A 25,652-nucleotide genomic window follows, 5' to 3' on the forward strand; every position below is an offset into this window, starting at 1 on the left:
AACACATCCCTCGCTGCAGGCCGAATAACAAGAGGACGTGGTGGAAGCTGAATGGGCACAAAGAGGAAGAGAGTGGAGACAGACAGACAGACAGACAGACAGATACACAGACACACAGACAGACAGACAGACAGACAGACAGACAGACAGACAGACAGACAGACAGACAGACAGACAGACAGACAGACAGACAGACAGACAGACAGACAGACAGACAGACAGACAGACAGACAGACAGACAGACAGACAGGGGACAAGAGAGATGGAAAACCAATGAGTATGTGAGTTATGGGAAATACTAAACCCTAGGCCTAGACGGACTTGGCACATGGAAGGAAAGGCTTTGTAGAACGCAGAGACAGACAGAGAGAAAAGTGTGTGTGTGTGTGTGAGAGAGAGAAAGAGAGGGGGTGAGGGGTCAACAGAGAGAGAGAGAGAGAGCACTAAGCATGCAATAAGGAGACCCACTAGAGTGGATAGCAGTTGAGACAAGAAGTCAGAGAAGAAGAAGGAACGTCCATAATCATCAGCACAACTCGCTGCAGCAGAGTCGAAGATGGAATGTGCAGTCTGTTATTCCGCCACAGCTCGCCAATGTAAAGCCATAAAGCCCGGCCTGTCACTCAAGTAGCCCAGCGTTCTCCTGCTGTGTGAATTCAAACGGATCACGTGAAAAATGCATCACTCGGCATCCTTAAGCCAACATCGTTAGTACTCACTTAGATCTAGTCCCTCCCGGTCCCCTGTCTCTGGAGCTCCATATATATGTCATTCTGCATACAAAAAAACAAGTTATTTAAAGCAAATAAAATAGCCCCAGCGCTGTACTAGAATCTGACCTATATTCCCAGGCCAAAGCAAACTGACTTGCATAATCGACGAGTCCCAAAGTCCAGATGCAAATGACATCATGCAAAGTGTAATTGCGTGTGTTTTCTTAATGCGGGGGCCAGGATACCGAGGGGCCCGGGGGCGAGGGGCCAGGATACAGAGGGGCCCGGCGGGCGAGGGGCCCTCTGTCTTTGGTGTGGGGACACAGCGGAACTTGGCACAGTTCTGCGCGAGGCCACTAACCGGAGGAGCTGGACAGAACCCTTATAGGTGATCACATCACTTCCTCAATGTCAGGTCAGAGTCACCACTGCACATAGAGAGCTCCTTGTTCCTGTCAGTAGCATGTGGGCTCTGGAGGTCAGTGGTCCTCACTGACACATGTGACTAAAACCATTGCTGTAATTACACTATGAAAGAACTATCTGGGGAAACAATATTATTCTTCTGACAAAAAGCAAGTTTGAATGAGATATTTGTATACTACATTTTAAATGGGATGTGATTTCATTACTTCAGCTTCGCTATGACTCTTTCACTTTTTGCATAGTTCACTCGGCCTTACGGTATAGTGAGTAGTTTATATCGCCCATTTGAGTGTCATTACCCGGTCCTCTTGCCCTGTCCGATTTGACCAGCCTCTTCCAGTTGAGCAAGTGTTGGAGCTAACATGTTAAACTTATTTTAAAACAATGCTCACTGCCTGTCAATCTGCCTGTACGGACGGCTGGGTGCTAATAGCATCTGCCCGAAATACACATTGATATCTGTTTATCTTTAAGGCCATTGCCAGGAAATTACCACCTTATATCACAATGTTGCGATACTGGGACTATGGACCCTATAGCTGACCGGCTCAAATGAATGGCTTATGCTTAAGGCTTATATGCTTAAGAGTGAGTGCAGACTGAGCTTGGAAAGTCTGTCATTTGTTTCAATGCCACAGCTTGCTCTCAATGATCCATTTGAGATTCAAAAAAAGATTGAATTGAAAAATAAAGGTGTATTCACATGGGTATATTTGAACATTTTATTCTAAACAGGCAAAGAAGGACAGCCACATCTGCAGGCAGGGCAAGAAGGCAGAATTGGCAGCGCGGATCCTCCCTGAGAGGGCGTAGCGTGTGGAAGGATCACACTATCCCACTCAGGTCCTATCCGCACTTAGCAGGCGCCCCGACCCGGCCCCGACCGAACTGTAGGAGTCGCTGTTTACAACGACCCGGACCCACCCCGCCAGCTTCTCCCACCCTCTAATACTGCCAATTGTATTAGTGTGAACGGCCAGCCAAGCTGGTGACAACCCCCAGCTCACAGCTCCGGGGTTGGTGACGAACGCAATCTCCGCTACCCCACCTAACCGCCCTTCTGCCCCATCGTTCTGACAGCTATACCATGCTGGGAGTGAAAAAGAGAGGGGGGAGAGAGAGAGAGAGAGAGAGAGAGAGAGAGAGAGAGAGAGAGAGAGAGGGAGAGGGAGAGGGAGAGTGAGGGGGGGGGGGGGTAGAGAGAGAGATCCTGCAGAATGACAGTGAGTTTCCAAACTCTGAGGTGTGTTGTGTGTCCTTCAGGCAGCAGGTGCTGGGGTGTGGTCCTACACATTCAACTCAACACATGGTGCTCACTTCAGACCACACACACACACACACACACACACACACACACACACACACACACACACACACACACACAAACACACACACACACAAACACACACACACACACACAAACACACACACACACACACACGCACACAAACACACACACACACACACACACACACACACACACACACACACACACACACACACACACACACACACACACACACAAACACTATAGACAGCTAATCGTGGAACCAAATGATTGCTCTGCCATATGTGTGTGTATGACTGTATGTGTGTGTGTGTGTGTGTGTGTGTGTGTGTGACCCTTCCTCATTCCTTAACATCCCTTGAGCCATCCTATATTACACACAGCTTTAATGATGATTAATGACGCTGATTAAATGCTACAGAATTATGCATTTTTGGCAGAAAGCATGTCTGAGAAGGAATGAAGGTCTGTGTACTGTTAACTTATATACAGTACTGTATAAGTGCAGTGTTTGGTGATAACATCACGTACTTCATGATGAAGGACAGAAGAGAACGGTTTCCAGATAACACCACGAATCTGTAGCCTTACAAAAAAAAGACTTCATGGTCTATAGATAATATAATCACTTCTCCAAATAATTGACAAATGAATTGCTATAGTGTGCTAGATGCGATCTCGAATTTAATCCATAAAACGACCAAAAGGATTAAAGCACAACAGTGCACATATCGGAAAGAATCCATCCATCATGGCGATATAAGACTCAAGGATTTGGGGACTCTGATTACGAATGGATATCTGATAGAGTCTGTAATTGTGATGCATGCGGATGAAGTTGCCAACAAGGAGGAGGAAATAACATATTTCAATGGTTTCCTTTGTAACACACACAAGACACATGGGGGTTTTGTTGTGTGCCACTGGCCGCAGCTGTAACATCTGTGTGCCGTCGGTTCAGCCCACGCTGCAACAGGCAACACAGGGGGTCAGAATTCGGCACAACACCGGCACGGGCACTGCAGGAATCGGGGGGTCAAGTCCAGGGAGCGGGTTGAATGTGGAAAAGGTGGAGGGAAGTCGTGTGGTAATAACTAAGGGTGGAAAAGGTCCTTTTTACGCATAAACCAAATGAAAAGGTTGCACTCCGTCCTGGCGCACGGGTGAATTCACTCGGATGGATTTTAAATCCAGAAGTAGGATACAATGTAACCGTCTCTATGAATACAGTTACAAAAAGATTTGCACTACATCCATGCACCTCATTTTTGCATTTTTTTTAACTTAATTTTGTACTTTAGGTTGCACTTTAGTTTGTTGTATTGTATATTTTGTATAGTGTTTGGACTTAATTATTTTTTACCTTTTTACTGTAGCACATTTTCAGGGGGCTCGTACAGAACCAAGCAGTTCACTGTTCACCCCCCCACCCCAACCACCTCCAATGTACAGCCCCCCCCCCCCCCCGACCTACCCAACCTCCTCCAATGTACAGTTTTTACGTCAAATGTATATAATACTCTCTTTTCTGGAATCTTTTTGTATCACAAACAGTACTGTATTTGCAAATCTGGTATGTCATAAATGTATAGATGTAGCAGTACTGTCTATCTGTATGTCATATATGTCCTGATGAATTGAAAATGGGGGACCCTGATGTAAACAAGACGAAAGTCTTTCTCTGGTCTGCATCCCCTTAACAATTGTGTGTATTGAGCCGTACTGTACTGTACCCATTCTGCAATCTGTTAATAAAGTTTTCAATCAATCAATCAATCAATCAATCAATCAATCAATCAATCAATGTGCATGTACTTTATATGTGACTGTGACAAATCAAACTAAACCTGAAACTCGAAACGGCCGTTACCTTTTCCACAACCTCCCCGCTGGATGAACAGCACGGGCGGCTGCTGTAACTTCTGCGCCCGGCTGCTGACTCTCTGGAGCTCGCAGATGTTCCTGTAGGACACGCCATCGCTGCCACACACGGGGTGGGTGGTTTTACACGCGCATATCCCGGTGGTCTTACTTCTCCTCCGGACGCTGATGGAGTATCCCACGCCGCCGGTGACCGAGCACTCCAGTCCGTCCGCGCACACCGAGTCCCCGAGTTTCCCGGCGCCGCCGCACACTTCGCCCTCTCCCGACGCGCACACGGAGCAGCAGCCGCAGGCATCGACCTGCTGTCCCGCGGAGCACTCCGAGGGCAGCCGGGGACACATCGAGGTGTCACACCGAGCGGGACATCCGATCACGTATCTGTTGGAGATCTGCGCGTCTACTGCGGGCATCGACGCAAAGACGACCGTTACGCACAGGAGCAGTGACCAAAACATTGTTGTATCCAAAAAGAAGGGTAACCGGCTAAGTGCTATAAAAGTAAACAAAATAAACGCATTAAAGTGCCCCACCAGTCCCTATCTGGTTGCAGTGCTTTGGGATATGAGCGCTTACTCAGTAGTTTGGGGGAGAATATAGTCGCTTCGGCTGGAGAGGGATTTGATAAAGGCTCCACTGGCACAGTGCACCATTACACGACTTTTTTCCCCCTTTTGCTGGCACTGCATTTATAAAAGCCCTACTCAATTCCACATGACCCGCCGCCGGCACACTTTCTATAGACAATAACAACAAGCGTTGTGATTGGTGTTGTGTGCGAGTGACGTCCTAAAAAATGGTAGAGGCGCTGATCTATTTCCAGCACCCTATTTTTGGTGAAAATGTGGACAGTGCTTGAGAGAGCTTGGTTTAGCCTATTCATTGTATGACACAAATATGAATGCACAATATACAGTTTATAGCGGAAGAGACAACAACCAAATAAATTTTTAGTTATTACTATTCTTACTACTACTACTACTACTACTACTACTACTACTACTACTACTACTACTACTACTACTACTACTACTACTACTACTACTACTACTACTACTACTACTACTAATACTTATTATTATTATTATTATTATTATTATTATTATTATTATTATTATTATTATTATTATTATTATTATTATTATTAGATTGTTCGTAACAATAACTAACAACAACAACAATGATAATATTAACAATAATGATAATATTATCATAATAGCATCATCATGAATGATCAATTACGTCAGTAAACAACCGCTAGACCCAGTGCAATATTTTCTAAACAAATAAACAAACAACAACACAGAGTTGGACCCAGTCTCAACACGAAATAATGTACAGGGTCGTCCGTGCATTATATGCATTATTAACCGCTTGCACTATTTACTCATTTATTTATGAACTAACTATAGTCACTATTGGCATCAACATAAAGCCCTGTGGCTATCCGGAAAGTCAGCAGAGATGTTGGGTGGATTATACAATGTATATGGAGTTAATGAAGCACTTTATGCACACAGGCTATTCAGTCGAATTGAAAAATTGCTTAGGAAGACATCACTTCTCCATTCATGATGCTCTCATCCCATTTCTGTGGTAGAAACAAGCTGCCAGTGCCAAGTAAACAACAGAGTACAGCAACTTCCAATGGGCCTGGTCTACAAGATACACTACACGACTAAGGTACCCATTGTAAGATTCTGATCAAACTGGCCAGTATCACGTCTTCGTCTGTTTGGCTCTCCATCCAATTCCTCTGCGTTGTGTACTTTTAATGGTCCTGACGTCTCCGATACTGGTAGATAAGATCCTTATCTCCCCCCCGTTAGTGCAATCCGTAAACCATAATACTTCTCCACCTCCGTAAGAATTCGACACTTCGACACTGTGAGATACCTTATGAGGAAAAGCGTTGTTTATTGCTATAAACAGAACCTCCTAATCAGATGTTATCAGATGTTATCAAATTGTATCGTCCTTGAAGAGTCTATTCTAATGATCTCTCGGTGTGTTCAGATTGTCCTTTTGTTATTCAGTCCAATAGTGGTCAGGCCTAGTCGTTAGCCTAAGACCATCCTCGTGGTAGCCGAAGCTACTGGTGATGTGCCATTCTCCCCCCCCCCCCCCCCCCCTCTCTCTCAATGAGAGGAGAGAGTCTCTTCTGGTTTCTTCCCTCTTAGTCTCAGTCAGATTTTAGTCTGCCTTACACCCGGAAACACCGTTCGACTTATAGAGGTTCGTCGTCGCAACGACGGCCCCGCCTTCTGGTTGTCATGCGACGTGTTGTCATGACAACTGCATAACCTTTAACACTAATAAACTCACGTTTCATTAAGATGAACCTCTCTCCCTCCTGTCCTGGGAGACAGTACCCTCTAATCTCAGATGTTCTTCTAAGGAATTCATAACAAAACCCTCGCTGACGCGGCCTGTGCCTGTGAAACCACTGGTTCCACCACCGTTCTATCACCGTCTCCTGCTTCCATGCACATTTCGATCTACCATTTTAGCTGTGGTCATCTCTCCCCAATCTATACATCACATACATTGAAAAAGCACCGTTTTCTCTCACCATGTACATGTCAAAATACTTCCCAAAGGTCACAACACCAGAGGGAGCTCCACAAATCATGTTAAACCCAGATTCGGCTCAAACAAGGGACTAAACACGTTTCGCAATTATGCCACATCAATGTGGAACGCCCTACCCACAGCTGTAAAGGAATGTGAATCACTACCCACTTTCAAAATCACTCTCAAAGAGCACCTACGGGAGACTGCAATTCGAAACTGGCCCCTGTAAATGTCCTAACCCAACCCCCTCCAATGTACAGTTACCCCCACCCCACCCCACCTACCCAACCCCCCCTCCCCACCCCACCTATCCCAACCTCCTCCAATGTACAGTTTCTTCCCCCTCAAATGTATATACTCTCTTTTTTAGACCCTTTTTGTATCACAAACAGTACTGTATTTGTAGATCTGGTATGTCATAAATGTCTAGATGTATTACAGTACTGTCTATCTGTATGTCATGTATGTCATATATGTTATGATGAATTGAAAATGGGGGACCCTGATGTAAACAAGACGAAAGTCTTTCCCTGGTCTGCATCCCCTTAACAATTGTGTGTATTGAGCCGTACTGTATTGTACCCATTCTGCAATCTGTTAATAAAATGTTCAATCAATCAAACGTTTCAGGAATAATAGCTGAATGAATCATATCTTCCAAGTGTATAATCACAAGCATCTGTTGTTTCAACGCATATCGATTCAAATCACTAATAAAACGCTTAAACGTGTGCTTTCTCAATCGCGGGACGATTGTTTTTCGTAAGTGGCATCAACTAGTGCGTAAATATCACACAGCTGCCCGAGTGGAACCGACGACAGTTTGAAAGGAGGACATTCCAGTATTACGGCTACATGGGGATTTCGCCGGTTTATATTATAGGTAGTGGAGGCTAAAGAGAACAACACATCTCTGTAAAGGTTTATATTAGTGGAGGCTAAAGAGAACAACACATCTCTGTAAAGGTCAGAGGCCTGCGGTGCCCCGTAAACGTCCTGATAAACACTGGGCCAATGAATCACTGTCATAAATCGCTCTGACACAATGACATTAGTTATGGGCTCTTGGTCGTTTTAATGACTCTTGCATTTAATGAGGTGGTTGAATGGACGAGCACTTCCCTGGACTACTGCTGGGACAGGGGGGCTTTCTCAGGGGCAGTTAAAGAGGGGTACCGGGGTGTAAGGGAATCATATTGCCATGATATTGACTTGGACCTACAAGCCCTGACTAAGCAGTGAGTCATTTGTTCTGAGCAGAGTGAGAAGGCAGGGAAGATATATTATATATCGTATTATAGGTTATGTGCATCTAAAAGCATCCCAGTGTGTTGATACAAAATGCAAAGACAATGACATAGAAAAATGCACCCTGGTGGAAGAAGCAGAGTGACAATAAGCGGCACAACGCTGATTAAACTATTCACCCGTTCATAGGTGGAAGTAGATCCTCACTTGTGTCCTTGTCGATAAAGCAAAAACCAAATGAGAAATGAAGATGGCAAAAAGCTCTTTAGCTATTATGCTTGATGCTATCTTTTCGTTGTAGCCCTACATATAGTGTTCTATGGGAAGACATGTATTGATCAGGACACATTCCTAAAACGAAACGAGCCTATTCCACAAAGTCACATGACCCCTCTGAGATATTGTACTCTATACTCTCATGGCGAAGGAGAAGGACACAGAGGACTAACGATGGGAAAATATTCAGATGAAAACGACCTCATCGTGTAAGGAACACCCATTCTCAAACCAAGAGCCCCATTATGGCTCTGGTGGGGGGAGAGATCACAGAGACCTCAATGTGTCCGTCCTAGGTTCTGCACATTGGTCTTGGTTTGAGAATGGGAGTTTCTTATGTATGAGGCGTGGCCGCGTGCCTATCGAGAGTCCAACTGGATCTTTATACGTCTCTCCACTTGAAGCCACATCAAAGTCTCCCTCCCCCTCCTGAAGGGCCAAAAAAAGAGGAGAGAGAGCACAGAGCTTGAGCGGATAGAACGGGGCCTTTACTGAGTGTGTCGTGGTCATTTCCGTGGCTTTTTTCGGCGACTTTTGATCATGTTGTCGACCGTGGGAATGAGCATTGGAATAAGCACTGTTTTAACGAGTGGTCGCCGGCCAGTTTATGTTCTACCAGCACTGCAGTCCAAATATAAACCATCCATGAATGTAGATTTGGAGTGGCCCTTCTATCCAGCCCAGTTCTATGGAGGGAGGTACAGTATATGCCGGAGCTAAATGACGAGAGCGTTGAGAGCTGTATATATCCACCTCTGATTGATTGATTGATTGATTGATTGATTGATTGATTGAAAACTTTATTAACAGATTGCAGAATGGGTACAGTACAGTACAGCTCAATACATACAATTGTTAAGGGGACGCAGACCAGAGAAAGACTTTCGTCTTGTTTACATCAGGGTCCCCCATTTCAATTCATCATAACATATATGACATACACGACATACAGATAGACAGTACTGCTACATCTATACATTTATGACATACCAGATACAGTACTGTTTGTGATACAAAAATAGTCTAGAAAAGAGAGTATATACATTTGATGTAGAAACTGTACATTGGAGGAGGTTTGGTAGGTGGGGTGGGGGTGGGGGGGGCTGTATATTGGAGGTGGTTGGGTGGGTGGGGTGGGGACACTGTACAAGTACAACTGTACAAGCAAAACTGTACATTGGAATATTGACAAGACCATACTTGGTCATTTACTGTACATTGGAGGGGGTTGGGTTAGGACATTTACAGGGGCCAGTTTCGAATTGCAGTCTCCCGTAGGTGTTCTTTGAGAGTGGTTTTGAAAGTGGGTAGTGATTCACATTCCTTTACAGCTTTGGGTAGGGCGTTCCACATTGATGTGGCATAATTGCGAAACGTGTTTTAGTCCCTTGTTTGAGCCGAATCTGGGTTTAATATGATTTGTGGAGCTCCCTCTGGTGTTGTGGTCGTGGTATTCACTGACCTTTGGGAAGTATTTCTCTCTCTTCTCTACTGGCCCCCAGAGGCCAGCCTGGCCCAGCCATAATGTCGTCCTGGCTTTCTGATCATAGATATATATAGAACACTAGATAGCTTACCCGCGCTGCCGGCCAATGGAGAGCGACGTCGTCGTAGGGCGGCCATCTTGCCCCAGGCAGCTCAGCTACTGATAACATTAACGTCTACTTTTTTATTTTAATGTCTGTTTTTTTTTCAAACCGCTTGAATCATAGCCACGTTAATAATGCTGTTAATAAACCAAACCGTTTGTAAATCCGTCAATATTTCAGCGAGTTATGAGTATTTTTGTCTGTGCAGATCACTCACCCTCACTCAAGTCTGACTGGGGCAAGATGGCGGCGGTTCAGCGACGCTGGTGACTCCGCCTTAAGCTATCTAGTGTTCTATATATCTATGTTTCTGATACCTTCTTGCGCTGTCCGCTTACGTAACAGAATGACATCACCTTTACGTCTCCCTCGAACATCTGACATCGTCGGCCCTTTGCTATAGAGACAATCGCTATATTGGAATTCTATGGCATGACGAACAAGCACAGGCGCACCAGAGACCACGTCGGACAGGCTCACATAGAGTGCTGATAGATTTATTATCCTGAAGTTGACCAAGTGGTCACAGAACAGCTATAATAATGGTGTCCAGATAGTGACCTGGCTAGAATTCACCATCTGGACGCCATATTATAGCTGCTCTGTGACCAATCGGTCAACTTCAGGACAATAAATCTATCAGCACTCTATATGTGAGGTTGGGCTTGTATACATGATCCAGTCCAGTACTGATGTACACTCACTGGTCAAGTCGTGTGACCAGGGGCGTAGCTGTAGATTCTGGGCCCCATGAAAGAATGTATTTGTAGGCCCCCAGTGAAAGGCGAGCGCGCGTAAGCACCATTTATTTATTGATGAAAACGCATAATATGGTTTTTTTACCTATACATTCGGATCAGCAGTTCAGCACCTGCACTGTTGGTGGGTGAGCCTAGTAAAGGATGTCACATTGCGTTCATCTTCAATGAATGGACCAATGCAATAGTCTACCAAAGCCCCCCCCCTCTCTCTATATATCTCTCTCACACACACACACACACACACACACACACACACACACACACACACACACACACACACACACACACACACACACACACACACACACACACACACACACACACTTCAGAAACAAACAATGAGAGCATCAATAATACACCTGAGTGATGTCTAGTAAAAAAAATAAAAAAAATTGCAAATACAGTACTGTTTGTGATACAAAAAGAGTCCAGAAAAGAGAGAGTATACATTTGACGTAGAAACTGTACATTGGAGGTTGGGTAGGTGGGGTGGGGTAGGGGACACTGTACACTGTGAAAGGTTTTAAATTTGACAACTGTTACATCGATTGGTTTGATTGATTGATTGAAAATTGTATTAACAGATTGCAGAATGGGTACAGTACAGCTCAATACATACAATTGTTAAGGGGATGCAGACCAGAGAAAGACTTTTGTCTTGTTTACATCAGGGTCCCCCATTTTCAATTCATCATAACATATATGACATACATGACATCAGGGACGTGCACAGGACTTTAGAGGGGCAGGTGCTCAAAGGCTGAAAAGGGCACTATACCTGTGTGTGTAATAACCGTAGCGCGCAAGCCGATTTTTAAGGGCCCTTTTCGGGTGGGGGGGGGGCCCCTTTTTATGCTTTTTGGGGGGTTTTGGTGATCAAATATTGAACTATAATAATCAGTGCAGGAGCTCACTTATCCTTGAAAGACACTTTTATCACTGACTTAAAAGGCCCATACATCTCCATAAATGTTCAGGGGGGAGGGAATAAGTGCTTACCCTACAGACCCCAAGAAGTGCTGTATATTCTGTATTGTTTAATATAAATGCATTTTTTTTATTCCGACCCGATTTGTATTTGAGATTCCCAAATCCCATCGGACTTGACTTCTTCGTGTCCCTCAGTGAGTGTAATACCAGCATTCAACTGTATGTCACCACCCACGCTATGCATAAAATATATAGGTCCGTGGAGACGTGAAGAGGCCGTGCAAACTGCAATGGAATATGGGGCATCTCTCTCTCTTTACCTAATATTTTGATTCCATCCTGACATTTTTCAGTTGGAAGGGCAGTCTATATGCGTAACGGTAAAAATAAATAAAATAAAAAATCTTTAAAAAAAATAAACTTTCAAAAAGGGCACTTTTTTACGAGGCTCAAAAAGGCAGGTACTCAAGCACCCCTTGGGCTCTATGTGTGCACCTGCACACACTGCACGTGCCTGGGAGTGTTGAGATAAGAGACTCTGTATAGGATTGTTAGTAACTGTCTAACTGTACATATGACTGTTTACCAGTGGTGCAGTCGTAATATGGGAACTGGTTACACGCCACGTGCACGACGCCCGCTCCCGCACACGCACATACTGTTCCCTCAGTTGCGCACAGAACAGATGATTATTATGCATAACAATGGAGATCAAGCAGCCCCCCACCTTCTCGTAGGTTCCTATTATTATGCAAAGTCTAGGTGAGAAGTGCCGGCCGCCGGCCGGGTAGCTTTCTACAACCAAAGGAACAGCACTCGCCACAAACACCATAGGCGCACAATCCTTCACATTGGGATCGCAGATGATGGTATCTGCCATCTTCTCTACACCTTTAGTGGACAGAAGCCCATTACTGAAAAGGCATGAACTGCAGGTTCCCGTGCGTCTTGCACTGACATGTTTCCCTGTCAGCTTCAGTTGGTGCTACAACCCAAAATGGCCAAAATGCCTCGCAGAGATCTCAGCTGGTATGGTATGACAGTCAGGTATTGCACGTGATTGAAGAAAAGGTCGGTGCAATTAGATATAGCAACATGGAGATACGTTGAGGAATCTATCTGGACAGAGACAGAGACAGACAGAGACAGGCAGAGATATTAATGTAACGAAAACCTTAAATGGATTGAAGTGTATACTTACCTAAAATGTAGACAAGTATTGCAATGAATTACAGTTATTAAGACAATAGAATGCCTGAAACATAATACAAAGTATCCTATACTTACCCGATTACCTGAAATTACCTTGTCATACTTACCTGAAACTAAATTGAAGAATGTGAGACAGACAGACAGAGAGAGAGAGACAGAGACAGATAATTATTATAATGCAAATCTTATAGACCTTTTCAACTTGACAATATAAACATTCTAAATGGCCCCATTTGTGTTTCCTGTTGCAATGTTTGATAATACAGTATCTGAAGTAAACATAGGACAAAGCTGTGGAATTCGAATGAAAAGGTATATAGACGACACTTTATAATAATGATCAATTACTGTGTAATGTATATTTACACAAGAGGGTGATCAATTGATACATCACGGGTGTGATGCGGCAGGACAGAGGTATTTTTTATTTGAAATCTTTATTTCGAACATGTAAATACAAACAAAATAAAACAAAAACAAATCATTAATCTCTAGCAATGAAATGGATTTTTTTTAAACAAAAACAAAACAAAAAAAAGAGAAGGTAACTCAATTTACATGTTCGAAAAGGAGTAGGAAGAAGTATACACTTATTTAATCCTACCCCTTTTCCACTACTCAAAATGAATGTAATTTCTTACTAATAAAACCATACAAAACAAATATATATATACAAATATATGCAAAACATTAAAAAAAACAATATATATATAAAACATAAAGAAAAGAAAAGAAACATTTTAAAACCAGTGAATGTCAAATCCCTTCCTCATCCCTGTACCTCGTGAAAATAATTTCTTTATAACTCAGTTTGAAGTGTCTTATGTTTGGACATTGCTTTAGCACAATATTCAGACTGTTCCACAGTTTCACTCCACATATGGAAATGCAATGTCCTCTCCTGCTAGTATGTACACTAAGAACTTTAAGTTGAGTTCTCCCCTCAGATTATAACCCCCCTGAATGAATGAATGAATGAATGAATGAATGAATGAATGAATGAATGAATGAATGAATGAATGAATGAATGAATGAATGAAAGAAAACGTTATTTAACATATTGCAGAATGGGTACAAATTAAATACAGTATGGCTCAATACAAACAATTGTTAAGGGGATGCAGACCAGAGAAAGACGTTTGTCTTGTTTACATCAGGGTCCCCCATTTTCAATTCATCAAGACATTTATGACACACACAACATACATGACATTATGACATTTATGGCATAGGGACATACATGACATACAGGTATGTACCTCTCTTTCAAGGAACAGTTTTTGAATGTTTCCTGTAAGTTACCTTTTGCTTTATACATTGTTTGTGCCGTTTTAACTTGAATGTTTTTTACTTTAAAAATAGTATGTTTGTGTGATCACAATATCCTGCATTGTGAACTATCCTTTATTGATTGATTGATTGATTGATTGATTGATTGATTGATTGATTGATTGAACATTTTATTAACAGATTGCAGAATGGGTACAATACAGTACAGCTCAATACACACAATTGTTAAGGGGATGCAGACCAGAGAAAGACGTTTCTCTTGTTTACATCAGGGTCCCCCATTTTCAATTCATCATAACATATGACATACATGACATACAGATACACAGTACTGCTACATCTATACATTTATGACATATCAGATTTACAAATACAGTACTGTTTGTGATAAAAAAGCGTAAAAAAATTTAATTAAAATAAAAGAGTATACATTTGACGAAGAAACTGTACTTCGGGGTAGAATGCAGGGGGAGGGGGCTGTAAGCTGAGTGGGGTTGTTCTTTGACGCTTTCCACCAATCCTCGCAGGCGGACGCAGCCTCATCTACATATATTTCCCAGACTTCCTCTCCAGTCCTTCAGCGTGGAGCTTGTGGTTGACGGTATAAACAGCTCAGCGCTTCAGGGTCTCTTTGTCGAAGCTTCGGCTAGACATAATACTAAAATTGGAACGATACAGAGAAGATTAGCATGGCCCCTCGTACACACGAGACATTATACATAGTCTCTCTGCATAAAAACCACGGCCGAGAGGGAGCTGTCTGGGAACCACCCCGTTCTGCCCGACAGTGTGTGGGTATCGCTTTCTCTGCCTTTTGGCTGAGATCAAGTGTGTTTCTCCTCTGCGCCTCCTCCTCTCGGCTGCACCTGGGGTCAACCGGGGCTTCCCTCCTCCTTAGTGACCCGGGGTAATACCCGACGTGTCCTAAACTGAGCTTCTTGTGTGAGAAACTACCAGTTATGAAGCCAGTGGAGTGTCTAAGCAGCGGCTGTAGGGCGAGACGCAGAGGAGACTACACTTATAAATGAATGAAAACTTTATTTAACAGGTTGCAGAATGGGCTCAATACACACAATTGATAAGGGGATGCACTATACCTGTGTGTGTAATAACCGAGCGCAAGCCGATTTTTAAGGGCCCTTTTCGGGTGGGGGGGCCCCCTTTTTATGCTTTTTGGGGGGTTTTGGTGATCAAATATTGAATATTGAACTATAATAATCAGTGCAGGAGCTCACTTATCCTTGAAAGACACTTTTATCACTGACTTAAAAGGCCCATACATCTCCATAAATGTTCAGGGGGGAGGGAATAAGTGCTTACCCTACAGACCCCAGGAAGTGCTGTATATTCGGTATTGTTTAATATAAATGCATTTTTTTATTCCGACCCGATTTGTATTTGAGATTCCCAAATCCCATCGGACTTGACTTCTTCGTGTCCCTCAGTGAGTGTAATACCAGCATTCAACTGTATGCAGCACAGCGGTTTCTATCATCATCATCACCACCCACGCTATGCATAAAATATATAGGTCCGTGGAGAGGCACGCTGAGGAGGCCGTGCAAACTGCAATGGAATACGGGGCATCTCTCTCTCTTTACCTAATATTTTGATTCTATCCTGACATTTTTCAGTTGGAAGGGCAGTCTATATGCGTAACGGTAAAAATAAATTAAATAAAAAAACTTTAAAAAAAATGTTTTTTCAAAAAGGGCACTTTTTTATGAGGCTCAAAAAGGCAGGTGCTCAAGCACCCCTTGGGCTCTATGTGTGCACGTGCCTGCATGACATACAGATAGACAGTACTGCTACATCTATACATTTATGACATACCAGATTTGCAAATACAGTACTGTTTGTGATACGAAAAGAGTCCAGAAAAGAGAGTATATACATTTGACATAGAAACTGTACATTGGAGGAGGTTGGGGGGGGGGGGGGGGAGGTTGGGTAGGAGGAGTGGGTGAGGGACACTGTACAACTGAACAAGCAAAACTGTACATTGGAATATCGACAAGACCATACTTGGTCATTTACTGTACATTGGGGGGGGGGGGTTATGTTAGGACATTTACAGGGGCCAGTTTAGAATTGCAGTCTCCCGTAGGTGTTTTTTGAGAGTGTTTTTGAACGTGGGTAGTGATTCACATTCCTTTACAGCTTTGGGTAGGGCGTTCCACATTGATGTGGCATAATTGCGACCGGAGTAGGCATAGCTCACATTAATGTTAAGATTAAGTAGCTCTCGTCACATGTTGGAGACTCCTGCTTTAGAGAGTTCTCTCAATCTTTAGCATCCCTCCAGCTCTGTACGGTGGTGGGTCTGAAATGCCGTGTCACGTTCTCATTTTTACCACCAGAGGGCAGAGTGGGCCTCTCTGAGAGGAAGAGCCTCACAAAAAAAAGAAAAAAAAATTGTTGGTGACAATGGGGACATGTATATTTTCAACCATTTTAAAGGGTACATTTTATGCATAATTTCAACAATTATGATTTCATTGAATCTGTGTGTTGGTTAAGTGTTTTCTTTTTCTCATTTTAATAATTTATTTCCCAACACCTCTTTCTTCCCTTGTATTCAACACAGCATTCTTCAGTGGCATCAGCACACATTAATACAATTGGGCTTATTGGATCCACATGCATCTCAGATTTCCAGTCATACCCAATTCATGCCATTGCACGACAGTATGCAGAAATAATCAAATACACAAAGTGTAGAATAGCTGTAGCAGGCTACACTGCATGCAGGACAAAAGCTACACAAGATTAGCATAAAGTGGGCATGTCTGTAAAGGAGAGACCCATAGAACCCATATTCATTCCGATATCTTGAGGTGAAAGGTCAAGGGACCCCTTTGAAAATGGCCATGCCAGTGCCTTGCCTAACTTTGGAGCATTTTTATTTAACCCCTACAGACAAGGTTGCTACCAACGGACTCCTAGGTGGTCTAGTTTCATGATACCAGTATCCCCACCTCTAGCTTCAGAATTCAGCCTCTGAAAAGACCGTAGTTAGCCAAGGAGGATTCATCTTCCATTGAGAATAGATGTTTCCCCCCCATGCTATGCATTATAGGGGTAGTGATAACTTTTCTTTTATGCAAAAATAACACATTCAAATGTGTGCTTGTGATGTTATAAAAAAAAAAAAAAAAAAAAAAAAAAAAACTCAGTTGAGGAATTCATAATAATAAAATAAATGCATAACGGGCAAAGATATAAAATAACAATGCGCCCGGGTCACTTTTGACCAAGGGTTAAGCTGAATCCCAAGCATCCTCGACAACAAGCAAATTTTCAATGTGTTTATTTATTTCAAGTCATCCACATAATAAATAATGACAATTCAAATCAATTACACAAAAAGGGGGTTAAAATAGCTTTGCTTTGTTGGATTGAAAAAAAAAACAGGCACTTTTAAACAACTAGTTTACATTTAGCAAGACCACAGTGGGGATTGTTAAAAAGACTTGGAAGCAGTAGCAGCAGCCTAGGCTACTACTAGGAGAACCCTCACTATTTGGCAACACAGGCACCAGGATGAATACAAGGAAACATCTAATAGCACAACAACAAAAAACTATATACAGCTGTCATGTCCATGTAAAACAGATATACACACATAAACCGGTGCTCACACACACAACATACACACAAAGTGCAGTCACGTCAAGAGCATTAATGAGAAGCAAATCCCAGGGGAATCATCAACGTGTTAGTGTGCAACAGAGAGGCGTCCGAGAACAAAACTATACATTTTAAATGTAATCTGAAAATCTCTGCATGGTAATCAAGAGATGAGACTCGAGTCTCGAAAGCGCAGATTAAGGTACTTGATCCGACTGTTTTAATCCAGCTCCCCAGAGCAGAGCGGATGATCGAAGATCAACCCTCGACCAAATAATTCCCAATGACTTGAAAAGGCTAAATAAATGAAAAGGTCTACAACACGTCAAAATGGTGCATTTTCCATTCAGTAGTGTCCTTTGTTGTGCCTCGACAACATCCTCCAGGTAGATTTAAATGGATTCGATGATAAATTGGATTCAGATTCTGAACCGATTCCAGATTGTCATTCTTATATTGGGGTTCATCCAACAACTACCAGGACATTATGAAAGAGATGATGGAAGATGGGCCCTGTTTTCTGTACAGAAATGGAGGTTAGAGCAACAAGTCGTCAGAGAGGGATAGGTGTAACTGTAGGGAGGGAAAACAACATTAACCTGCTACCTCTGTATTTAGTGAAGAAACAGTTTGGGACAGTCAGGCTCAATTCAGTTTTTTAGTTTTTTAAATCACAGACAATCTCATCCACAAGTCATTCACACAGGTTTTTAAACTAACAGCTTATAGTTTAGCCTAAGTTTTCAATTAGACGTTACACAACAAGTTAAAGGTGACACAATAGTCAAGGATTTGGCAAATTAAATACAAACAAAATGTGTCAAAGTCATTGGTACCATTACTCAATGTGTTACATGTGTCCAGTTACGAGTGATGCTCACAGTTCACTGCACACACCAACTCGAGGTTGACCGTTAATACATTTGGTCAAACATATTATACACACACTGGGTCATATACAGGACCAGTATCACAGACATGTATTAAGCATAGGCCTAGTCGAACAAGCTTTCTTCCAATGGGAATTCCCACTGGAACAAGACTAGGCTTAATCCATGCATGTAAGTTGCCCTATATAACATATCACAAGTCAAGAGTAGTACAATTCTGACAGTGGATGTATGAAATGACCACACGATTTTGCATTAGTAGAGGTTAGAGAAGCAGTGGAACCCATGTCCTCATGTTGGGACACCTTTTCGTCATTAGGAAACAGCTGGCACAAACAAAAGCTCCCTTATTTTAATTGGCACAAAGTGGTTTATAAAAATGTTGGGGGCGCCACAAATATATGTGCCTATGTAGTCAAACTATGCAGATTAAAATAAAGCTATCTTGGTTGCATTTTAATCAACATAAGCAAATAACATTGTTTTCTGACAACATCGACCCTATTATAAGTAAATAAATAAACCGTTCAAAACAATAGCAGGCAGGTGGGGGGGGGGGGAGGGCTGCCTGAATTAGTGGGTCATTTTTGGCGCGCACACCATAGAGTCCAGTCCCGACTCCACCTCCTCTGTGTCCCTGCAGGACGCTGGTAGAGAGAGAGCATCAGTCTGCCATTTGGCTGCATGGCCGGCTTGGATGACCGCCATTTGGCTTGGATCAACTTTGGCTTGGAACCCAGAGCCTGCTTTAGTGTCATAAAGTCCCCCCCCGTGTTAACGCCGCTTCCCCCTGATCCCTTTCTACAGCATCGCTCCAGACCAGTGACTAGTATTTGAAAAAAAAAAAGGTCCGGAGGTCCGAGGGTTCAGACCTCACTGACCGGCAGTTCGGCGTCGTCCAGGTTCAGGGGCGGTTCGTCGGGCCGGTAGGGCTCGAAGCTGCTGCGCCGTCGCCACGGCGACTCCAGGTCGTCGGCGGTCGTGGTGGATGCCGGCGGCGGGTCGCGGGGGGGGATCACTTGGCCAGTCTTTGCGTCTCCTGCTGCAGGGACCGGCGCGGTGGCTGGGCGTGGTGGCTGGGCCGCGGCAGCAGGCTCATGAAGTGCTCGCTGTCCCAGGCCAGGCTGCGGCCGTGCGCCGCCCGCGACAGCAGCAGACCCCCCCCACTCGGGGTAGCAGCCGGGGGGTGGCACGGCAGATATGGGCGAACGAGGGAGGGGGGGCCCCGAGGGGCTACGGTAGAATGTGGAGGGAGAGGAGCGGCCACTGTGTTCCTGGAGAGAGAGAGAGAGAGAGGGGGGGGAGGGAGAGAGAGAGAGATAAAGAGAGGGAGAGAAAGAGAGGGAGAGAAAGAGGGGGAGAGGGAGAGATAGGGAAAGAGAGAAAGGGAAAGAGGGATGAGAAAGAGGAGAGAAAGATAGAAAGATAAAGAGGGAGAGAAAGAAGGGGAGAGAGGGAGAGATAGGAAAAGAGAGAAAGGGAAGAAAGGGAAAGAGGGATGAGAAAAAGAGGAGACAGAGAGAGATAAAGAGAGGGAGAGAAAGAGGGGGAGGGAGAGATAGGGAAAGAGAGAAAGGGAAAGAGGGATGAGAAAGAGGAGAGAGAAAGATAAAGAGAGGGAGAGAAAGAGGGGGAGGGAGAGATAGGAAAAGAGAGAAAGGGAAAGAGGGATGAGAAAGAGAGGAGACAGAGAGAGAGATAAAGAGAGGGAGAAAGAGGGGGAGAGGGAGAGATAGGGAAAGAGAGAAAGGGAAAGAGGGATGAGAAAGAGGAGAGAGAAAGATAGAAAGATAAAGAGAGGGAGAGAAAGAGGGGGAGAGGGAGAGATAGGAAAAGAGAGAAAGGGAAAGAGGGATGAGAAAGAGAGGAGACAGAGAGATATAAAGAGAGGGAGAGAAAGAGGGGGAGAGGGAGAGATAGGGAAAGAGAAAGGGAAAGAGGGATGAGAAAGAGGAGAGAGAAAGATAAAGAGGGAGAGATATGGAAAGAGAGAAAGGGAAAGAGGGATGATAAAGAGGAGAGAGAGAAAGATAGAAAAATAAAGAAAGGGAGAGAAAGAGGGGGAGAGATAGGGAAAGAGAGAAAGGGAAAGAGGGATGAGAAAGATAGGAGAGAGAGAGCGACAAAGAGAGGGAAAGAAAGAGGGGGAGAGGGAGAGATAGGGAAAGAGAGAAGGGGAAAGAGGGATGAGAAAGAGGAGAGAGAAAGAAAAGAGGGAGGGAGAAAAGAGAAAGAGAAGAGGTAGAGAGGGTGGAGAGAGAGAGAGAGAGAGAGAGAGAGAGAGAGAGAGAGAGAGAGAGACAGTCAGTCAGTCTAATAAGGCTTCACATGCACAGTGAAAAATAGGTACATCAAAATTAGCTCACTTAGAAATAAAAGGGTTAATACAGACTCCGCAGCAGCAGCAGCAGCACAGGGCCTGGAGCAGCCGCAGCAACGTGTTGAAAGATGTGGGGAGTGGTTGTAGTGGTGGAAGCTGAAGGGAGGAGCCGGGATAGAGAGTAACAGTGGTAGTGGTAGTAGTAGTAGAAGTAGTAGTAGTAGTAGTAGTAGTAATAGTAGTAGCAGCAGCAGCAGCAGCAGCAGTAGTAGTAGTAGTAGTAGTAGTAGTAGTAGTAGTAGTAGTAGCAGTGTCGTCAGATTATAGCTTGGTAGTTGCAGGAGTAGGCAGAAGAAGAAGACAGATGGTTTTTAAGAAGCAGTGGTTGGTTGTGGCAGGGATCGTTTTTTCAGAGTCAACACATCACTGTCCGATTTCACTCTCTGAAAGGAAAGACAAGGGGAGAAAATAGAGACAACGGCAGAGGGAATGACAGCCGTAAAAAACACTGGAAAATGTATGAGAATACCTGCGATAAATAAGTTTGATTTAGAAATACCCATGAGATATTTAGTATTAAGTATTTAGTCAGTAATAAAAAAAAAACCCTGTTTAACACTTTGAGTGCCACTCACAAGATTTCTCGGATTTTTTTTTTTTTTTTAGCGATCTGAAAAAATTATTGCATCACCCGAGCCTACCCGAGTATAGCCGAGCGGCGCCGGCGATCACTGTGGAAAAAAGCGCCCCCTGTCGTCTCCCAAGATGACATAAGTGATTTTGGAATGGACTCAATGAAAATGAATGGGGAAAAAAATCCGGTACTCCACATTTTCCAGTCCACTGATCCAGCCGGGGTTACCACAGTTCATTCTGGAACCTCAGATCCCCGCTGATCATGGAGTTCTACAGTATCGCGTTGGATCCATACACGTATCAATTTTTTCGTTTGGTGATCAGGAATTGGAATATACCAGTTGGATACCATCTGATGTCAGGTAAGGACTCTATGTTATCAGTGTTAGGATAATCAGAGTAAGTTTGATGAAGATATAGGCTGTTTTGTGAAATGTCTTCTTTCGGTTTCACTGTAAAAGTCAGAGAGGAAATCAACGAGGTGATTATCCGCGCGCGGCCGTAATGTGCTTGCGTGCACGTATAATATTGATCATCTAGCGTTTATTTGAAAACGATTCATAAAAAGGCAGACGAATATCAACGTTGTGGAATATTCCACTAAAAGACGATTTTCATAGAATGCTCCAGAATGAGCTGTTTTTTTATATCAAAACGGGGGCTTTTCTAACTGCTCTGAAACGGAAACGATGCGATAAAAAAACAATCTGCCTTGACAGCACTGACTGGAAAATAGTCTTTGATAATGCGATGGGCAGATTAGACACATAGCCATAATTTAAAACATAGATTAGGCGATATTAACGTTAACATTGGCGCCGATGGTGGCATTCAGCCGGTAAAAAGGAAAACCAGGCGTGGCGCTCAAAGTGTTAATATGATACTAAAAAAAAACTGTTTAGTTGTAAATACAGAAGCCAGTGTCTTGTCAGTGTGTGACAGAGAGAGAGTGGACATACAGGCAGTGGACAGGTGGGAGCAGGAGAGACAAGCAGGAGGTCACACATCTAAGACAGATACACAGCTGCATCGCACTGCAGAGAGAGAGAACACAAGGTCAAAGGAGACAGACAGAGAGAGAGACACACACACACACACTGCAGAGAGAGAGAACACAAGGTGAAAGGGGACAGACAGAGAGACCAGAGAGAGAGACACACACACACACACTGCAGAGAGAACACAAGGTGAAAGGGGACAGACAGAGAGAGAGACACACTGTAGAAAGATAATACAAGGTGAAAGGGTACAGACTAGGGATGTCCGATATTGGCATAAAAATGTTTTGAAAAAAAATCGGAAAATATCGGTATCGGTTTTCAAATTTTTTCTTTTACATTTATTTTACCTTTATTTACCCAGGCAAGCAAGTAAGAACAAATTATTATTTTATTTATTGTCAAAGTATGCATAATGTTGTGTTAATTACACGACAAGAGATATGTAATGTTAATTACCTGAATTATTCAGTTTTGGGGGGGGGGGAACCCTGCATATATCGGTATCGGAAATTAAGAGTTGGACAATATCGGTATCGGTAAAAAAGCCAATATCGAGCATCCCTGGTACAGACGGAGACAAGAGAGAGAGACACACACCAAGTGATACAGATAGGAGGAGATAGGGAACGGGTCTGTGGAACAAAGTTTTAGGGCGTAGCTGCTCAGCTAGAGGTAGTGCAGTGTGTGTGTGTGTGTTTGTGAAGCTAGAAGGCGAGTCAGCATGTGGGTGTGCGCGCACATGCGGATTAACACACGTACAAGTATTTGCCCACCAAAGGTGTGAATATTAGCGTGTTACAGAACTCACACATGGAGGTATATTGGATAACAGTGAGGCCTGTATCATAACCAAACTATGGAAGTGGGCGGGAAGCAGTGGCTGCAGACACATCTATGGTTGTTATGAAGCTGTATTCAGAGCAGACCAGGGCAAAAAGATGACCAGATGCTCGTTATTATACCATTATTATTATTATTATTATTTGATCACAGTGGCCTAAGTCAAGCTCACTTCATACCAAATATTTTTAAACTTAATATACACATAACTACCCTTTTGCCCAGGGCCTGAGTGGGAGAGCAGAGTGAATTCATGGAAGTGAACTTTTGAGGCGAGGTGAAGGAGAGGAAGAGGGAGAGCAGAGGAGGAAGATAAGTAGAGGAGAGGAGCAGAGGGTGGAGGGAGCCATACTGTATATAGTTTGGTTTGTCACAGTAATATATACACATTGTGTGTATATATACACACACACAGACACACATTAGGGGTGTTTTCTTTTAGAAAGGAGGTCTGGATGGGTTCACGAGGGACCGCTCCGACCCGCTCCTGTGACTGTTTAAAACCAAAAAGAAGGGCCAGCCAGTGAGTGGAAACACAGCATAAAATATATAAAAAAATTAAATCAAATAAAAAGGTGAGCTTTAGTTGAAGGAGAGGGGGGGGGGGGGGAGGGGTGGGTGTAGACGCGGACATACGTGCTGCTGCACTCCCTGATTCGGGACGTGTACCTCTGTATACAGGGGTTGGACAGCCGTCTGCCCTGCCGTATCTGCAACAACACAGTGCAAAGCTGGATTAGAGCAGAGGGGGGGGGGGGGGGGGGGGGGGGGGCGCCCACTGGCACCGGAGGAGGAGGAGGACAATATAGAATCAGATCTGATCAGATCAAAATCAAGGAGTGAGGAGAGAAAGACAGGACATCGTAGTGAGAGGAGGGGGGGGGGGGGATGTGAAGAGAGGATGATGTGTGGACAGTGTGGGGGGGGGGGGCGAGACGAAGAATGCGCACGCGGGAGAAAAGACGCGTCTAGATAAAGAAGAGACAGAAAGAGACAGACAGATGAGAGTCGGGAGAGGAGACGTGGATCCTAGTGTAACGGTGAATGTCCTACATGAGGACTATGTGCTCTGCCCTCTTGCAGTCGGTGTTCTAGGACTAGCTGTACTCCGGCGTTACGTTCAGAGTCTGTGGCTGTGTGGGTCGTCGTGCGTGCGCAACACTCGGGGCCTCGGCGGGACAAAGTCGTATCAGGAGGCCCGCTTCCCGCGGGGCTCTAACTATCGACTCGCGTCACAGACAGGCGGAGCGCCACAAACCGTTCCCGACAGAAGAGAGGGTTAACAGAGAGGGGGGGGGGGGGGACGAGACGACGACAGTGTGATGATTTACGTACTGAGGCGGCAGACCTCCCTGGACCCCGCTGGGCCACGATGGCTCCAGACACCGCCTTGATCCAGCTGTGCATCTCCTCTGGACTGTCGGCCTGGAAAGAAAGAAAGAAAGAAAGAAAGAAAGAAAGAAAGAAAGACACAAGGGGTGGGGGGTGAGATAAGCCATCGTTCTCCCGATCCCGCCCCGTCCATGCCCCCTCTCTCTGGAGAATCTTCTCCTCCCTCCCTCCCTCCCGCCACCTGGCGCGACGACACTTTGTTTTCAACCACTTTGTTGTTGTTGCTGCAGCCGACTATCGCATATGGCGTCTTAGGCATTCTGTAGATGACATGTGTCAACAAATGTACATGTCTGTGTGAATTTATGTTGTGCCGTTGTTACTGTAAAAATGCAATGATTGTGATACGTCATTATTAATGAGACGATGAGCTGTATGTGTGTGTGTCACTGGAATTTCCCCAAGGGGATTAATAAAGGAATATCTTATGACACCATGGCATGGTAACATGGAATCAAAAGGCATGCGTCTACTCACCTGGATGTAAAAAGTCCTGGATGTCGTGACGACTTCAAACAGGTTGTCCCTCAGCATAATGTCACTAAGACGAGAGGAGAAGACGACAGAAACAGGTTCAATAGACGCCCAACAGACTGAGCAGAATAGCTCACTGACATGTCAGCCTTTTTATATTAGCTTCAATGTCCTTCTATTTTTATGTTTCTTTCTGGCTTAAACATCTAGCCCAGGGACTACAACTGAAAACTAGCAACCCTGCTAATGTTGGCATATTTACAGGTTTTTAATTTGTATTA

At 44.1% G+C, this 25,652-nt stretch overlaps 2 protein-coding genes across 5 annotated transcripts in view; both read right to left on the reverse strand.

The window, feature by feature from the left end:
• Window positions 1-5,030, reverse strand: part of LOC311234770 (serine protease HTRA1A-like) — a gene marked incomplete at its 3' end in the record, with an annotated part of 47,444 nt that extends 42,414 nt beyond the window's left edge. The window contains exon 1 of the mRNA XM_084322014.1: window positions 4,298-5,030. Within this exon, the coding sequence (XP_084178140.1) occupies window positions 4,298-4,766 (469 nt within the window). The 5' untranslated portion in view covers window positions 4,767-5,030. The remainder of the gene's footprint in view (window positions 1-4,297) is intronic.
• A 12,452-nt stretch (window positions 5,031-17,482) lies between these two features.
• Window positions 17,483-25,652, reverse strand: part of LOC311234326 (pleckstrin homology domain-containing family A member 1-like) — a 58,263-nt gene continuing 50,093 nt past the window's right edge. For 2 of the 4 annotated variants that reach the window (XM_084321465.1, XM_084321464.1), the window contains exons 10-13: window positions 25,375-25,438; window positions 24,841-24,930; window positions 24,142-24,215; window positions 19,584-19,982 (exon numbers count right to left, since the gene is read on the reverse strand). In XM_084321465.1, coding sequence (XP_084177591.1) covers window positions 19,724-19,982; window positions 24,142-24,215; window positions 24,841-24,930; window positions 25,375-25,438 — 487 coding nt within the window. In that variant the 3' untranslated portion in view covers window positions 19,584-19,723. Of the gene's footprint in view, window positions 19,983-24,141; window positions 24,216-24,840; window positions 24,931-25,374; window positions 25,439-25,652 lie in introns of all 4 variants that reach the window. The other 2 variants (XM_084321463.1, XM_084321462.1) reach the window with 1 other exon arrangement.

The sequence above is a fragment of the Notolepis coatsorum genome (assembly GCF_963971535.1).
Source record: "Notolepis coatsorum genome assembly, chromosome: 9".
Classification (NCBI taxonomy): Eukaryota; Metazoa; Chordata; class Actinopteri; order Aulopiformes; family Paralepididae; genus Notolepis; species Notolepis coatsorum.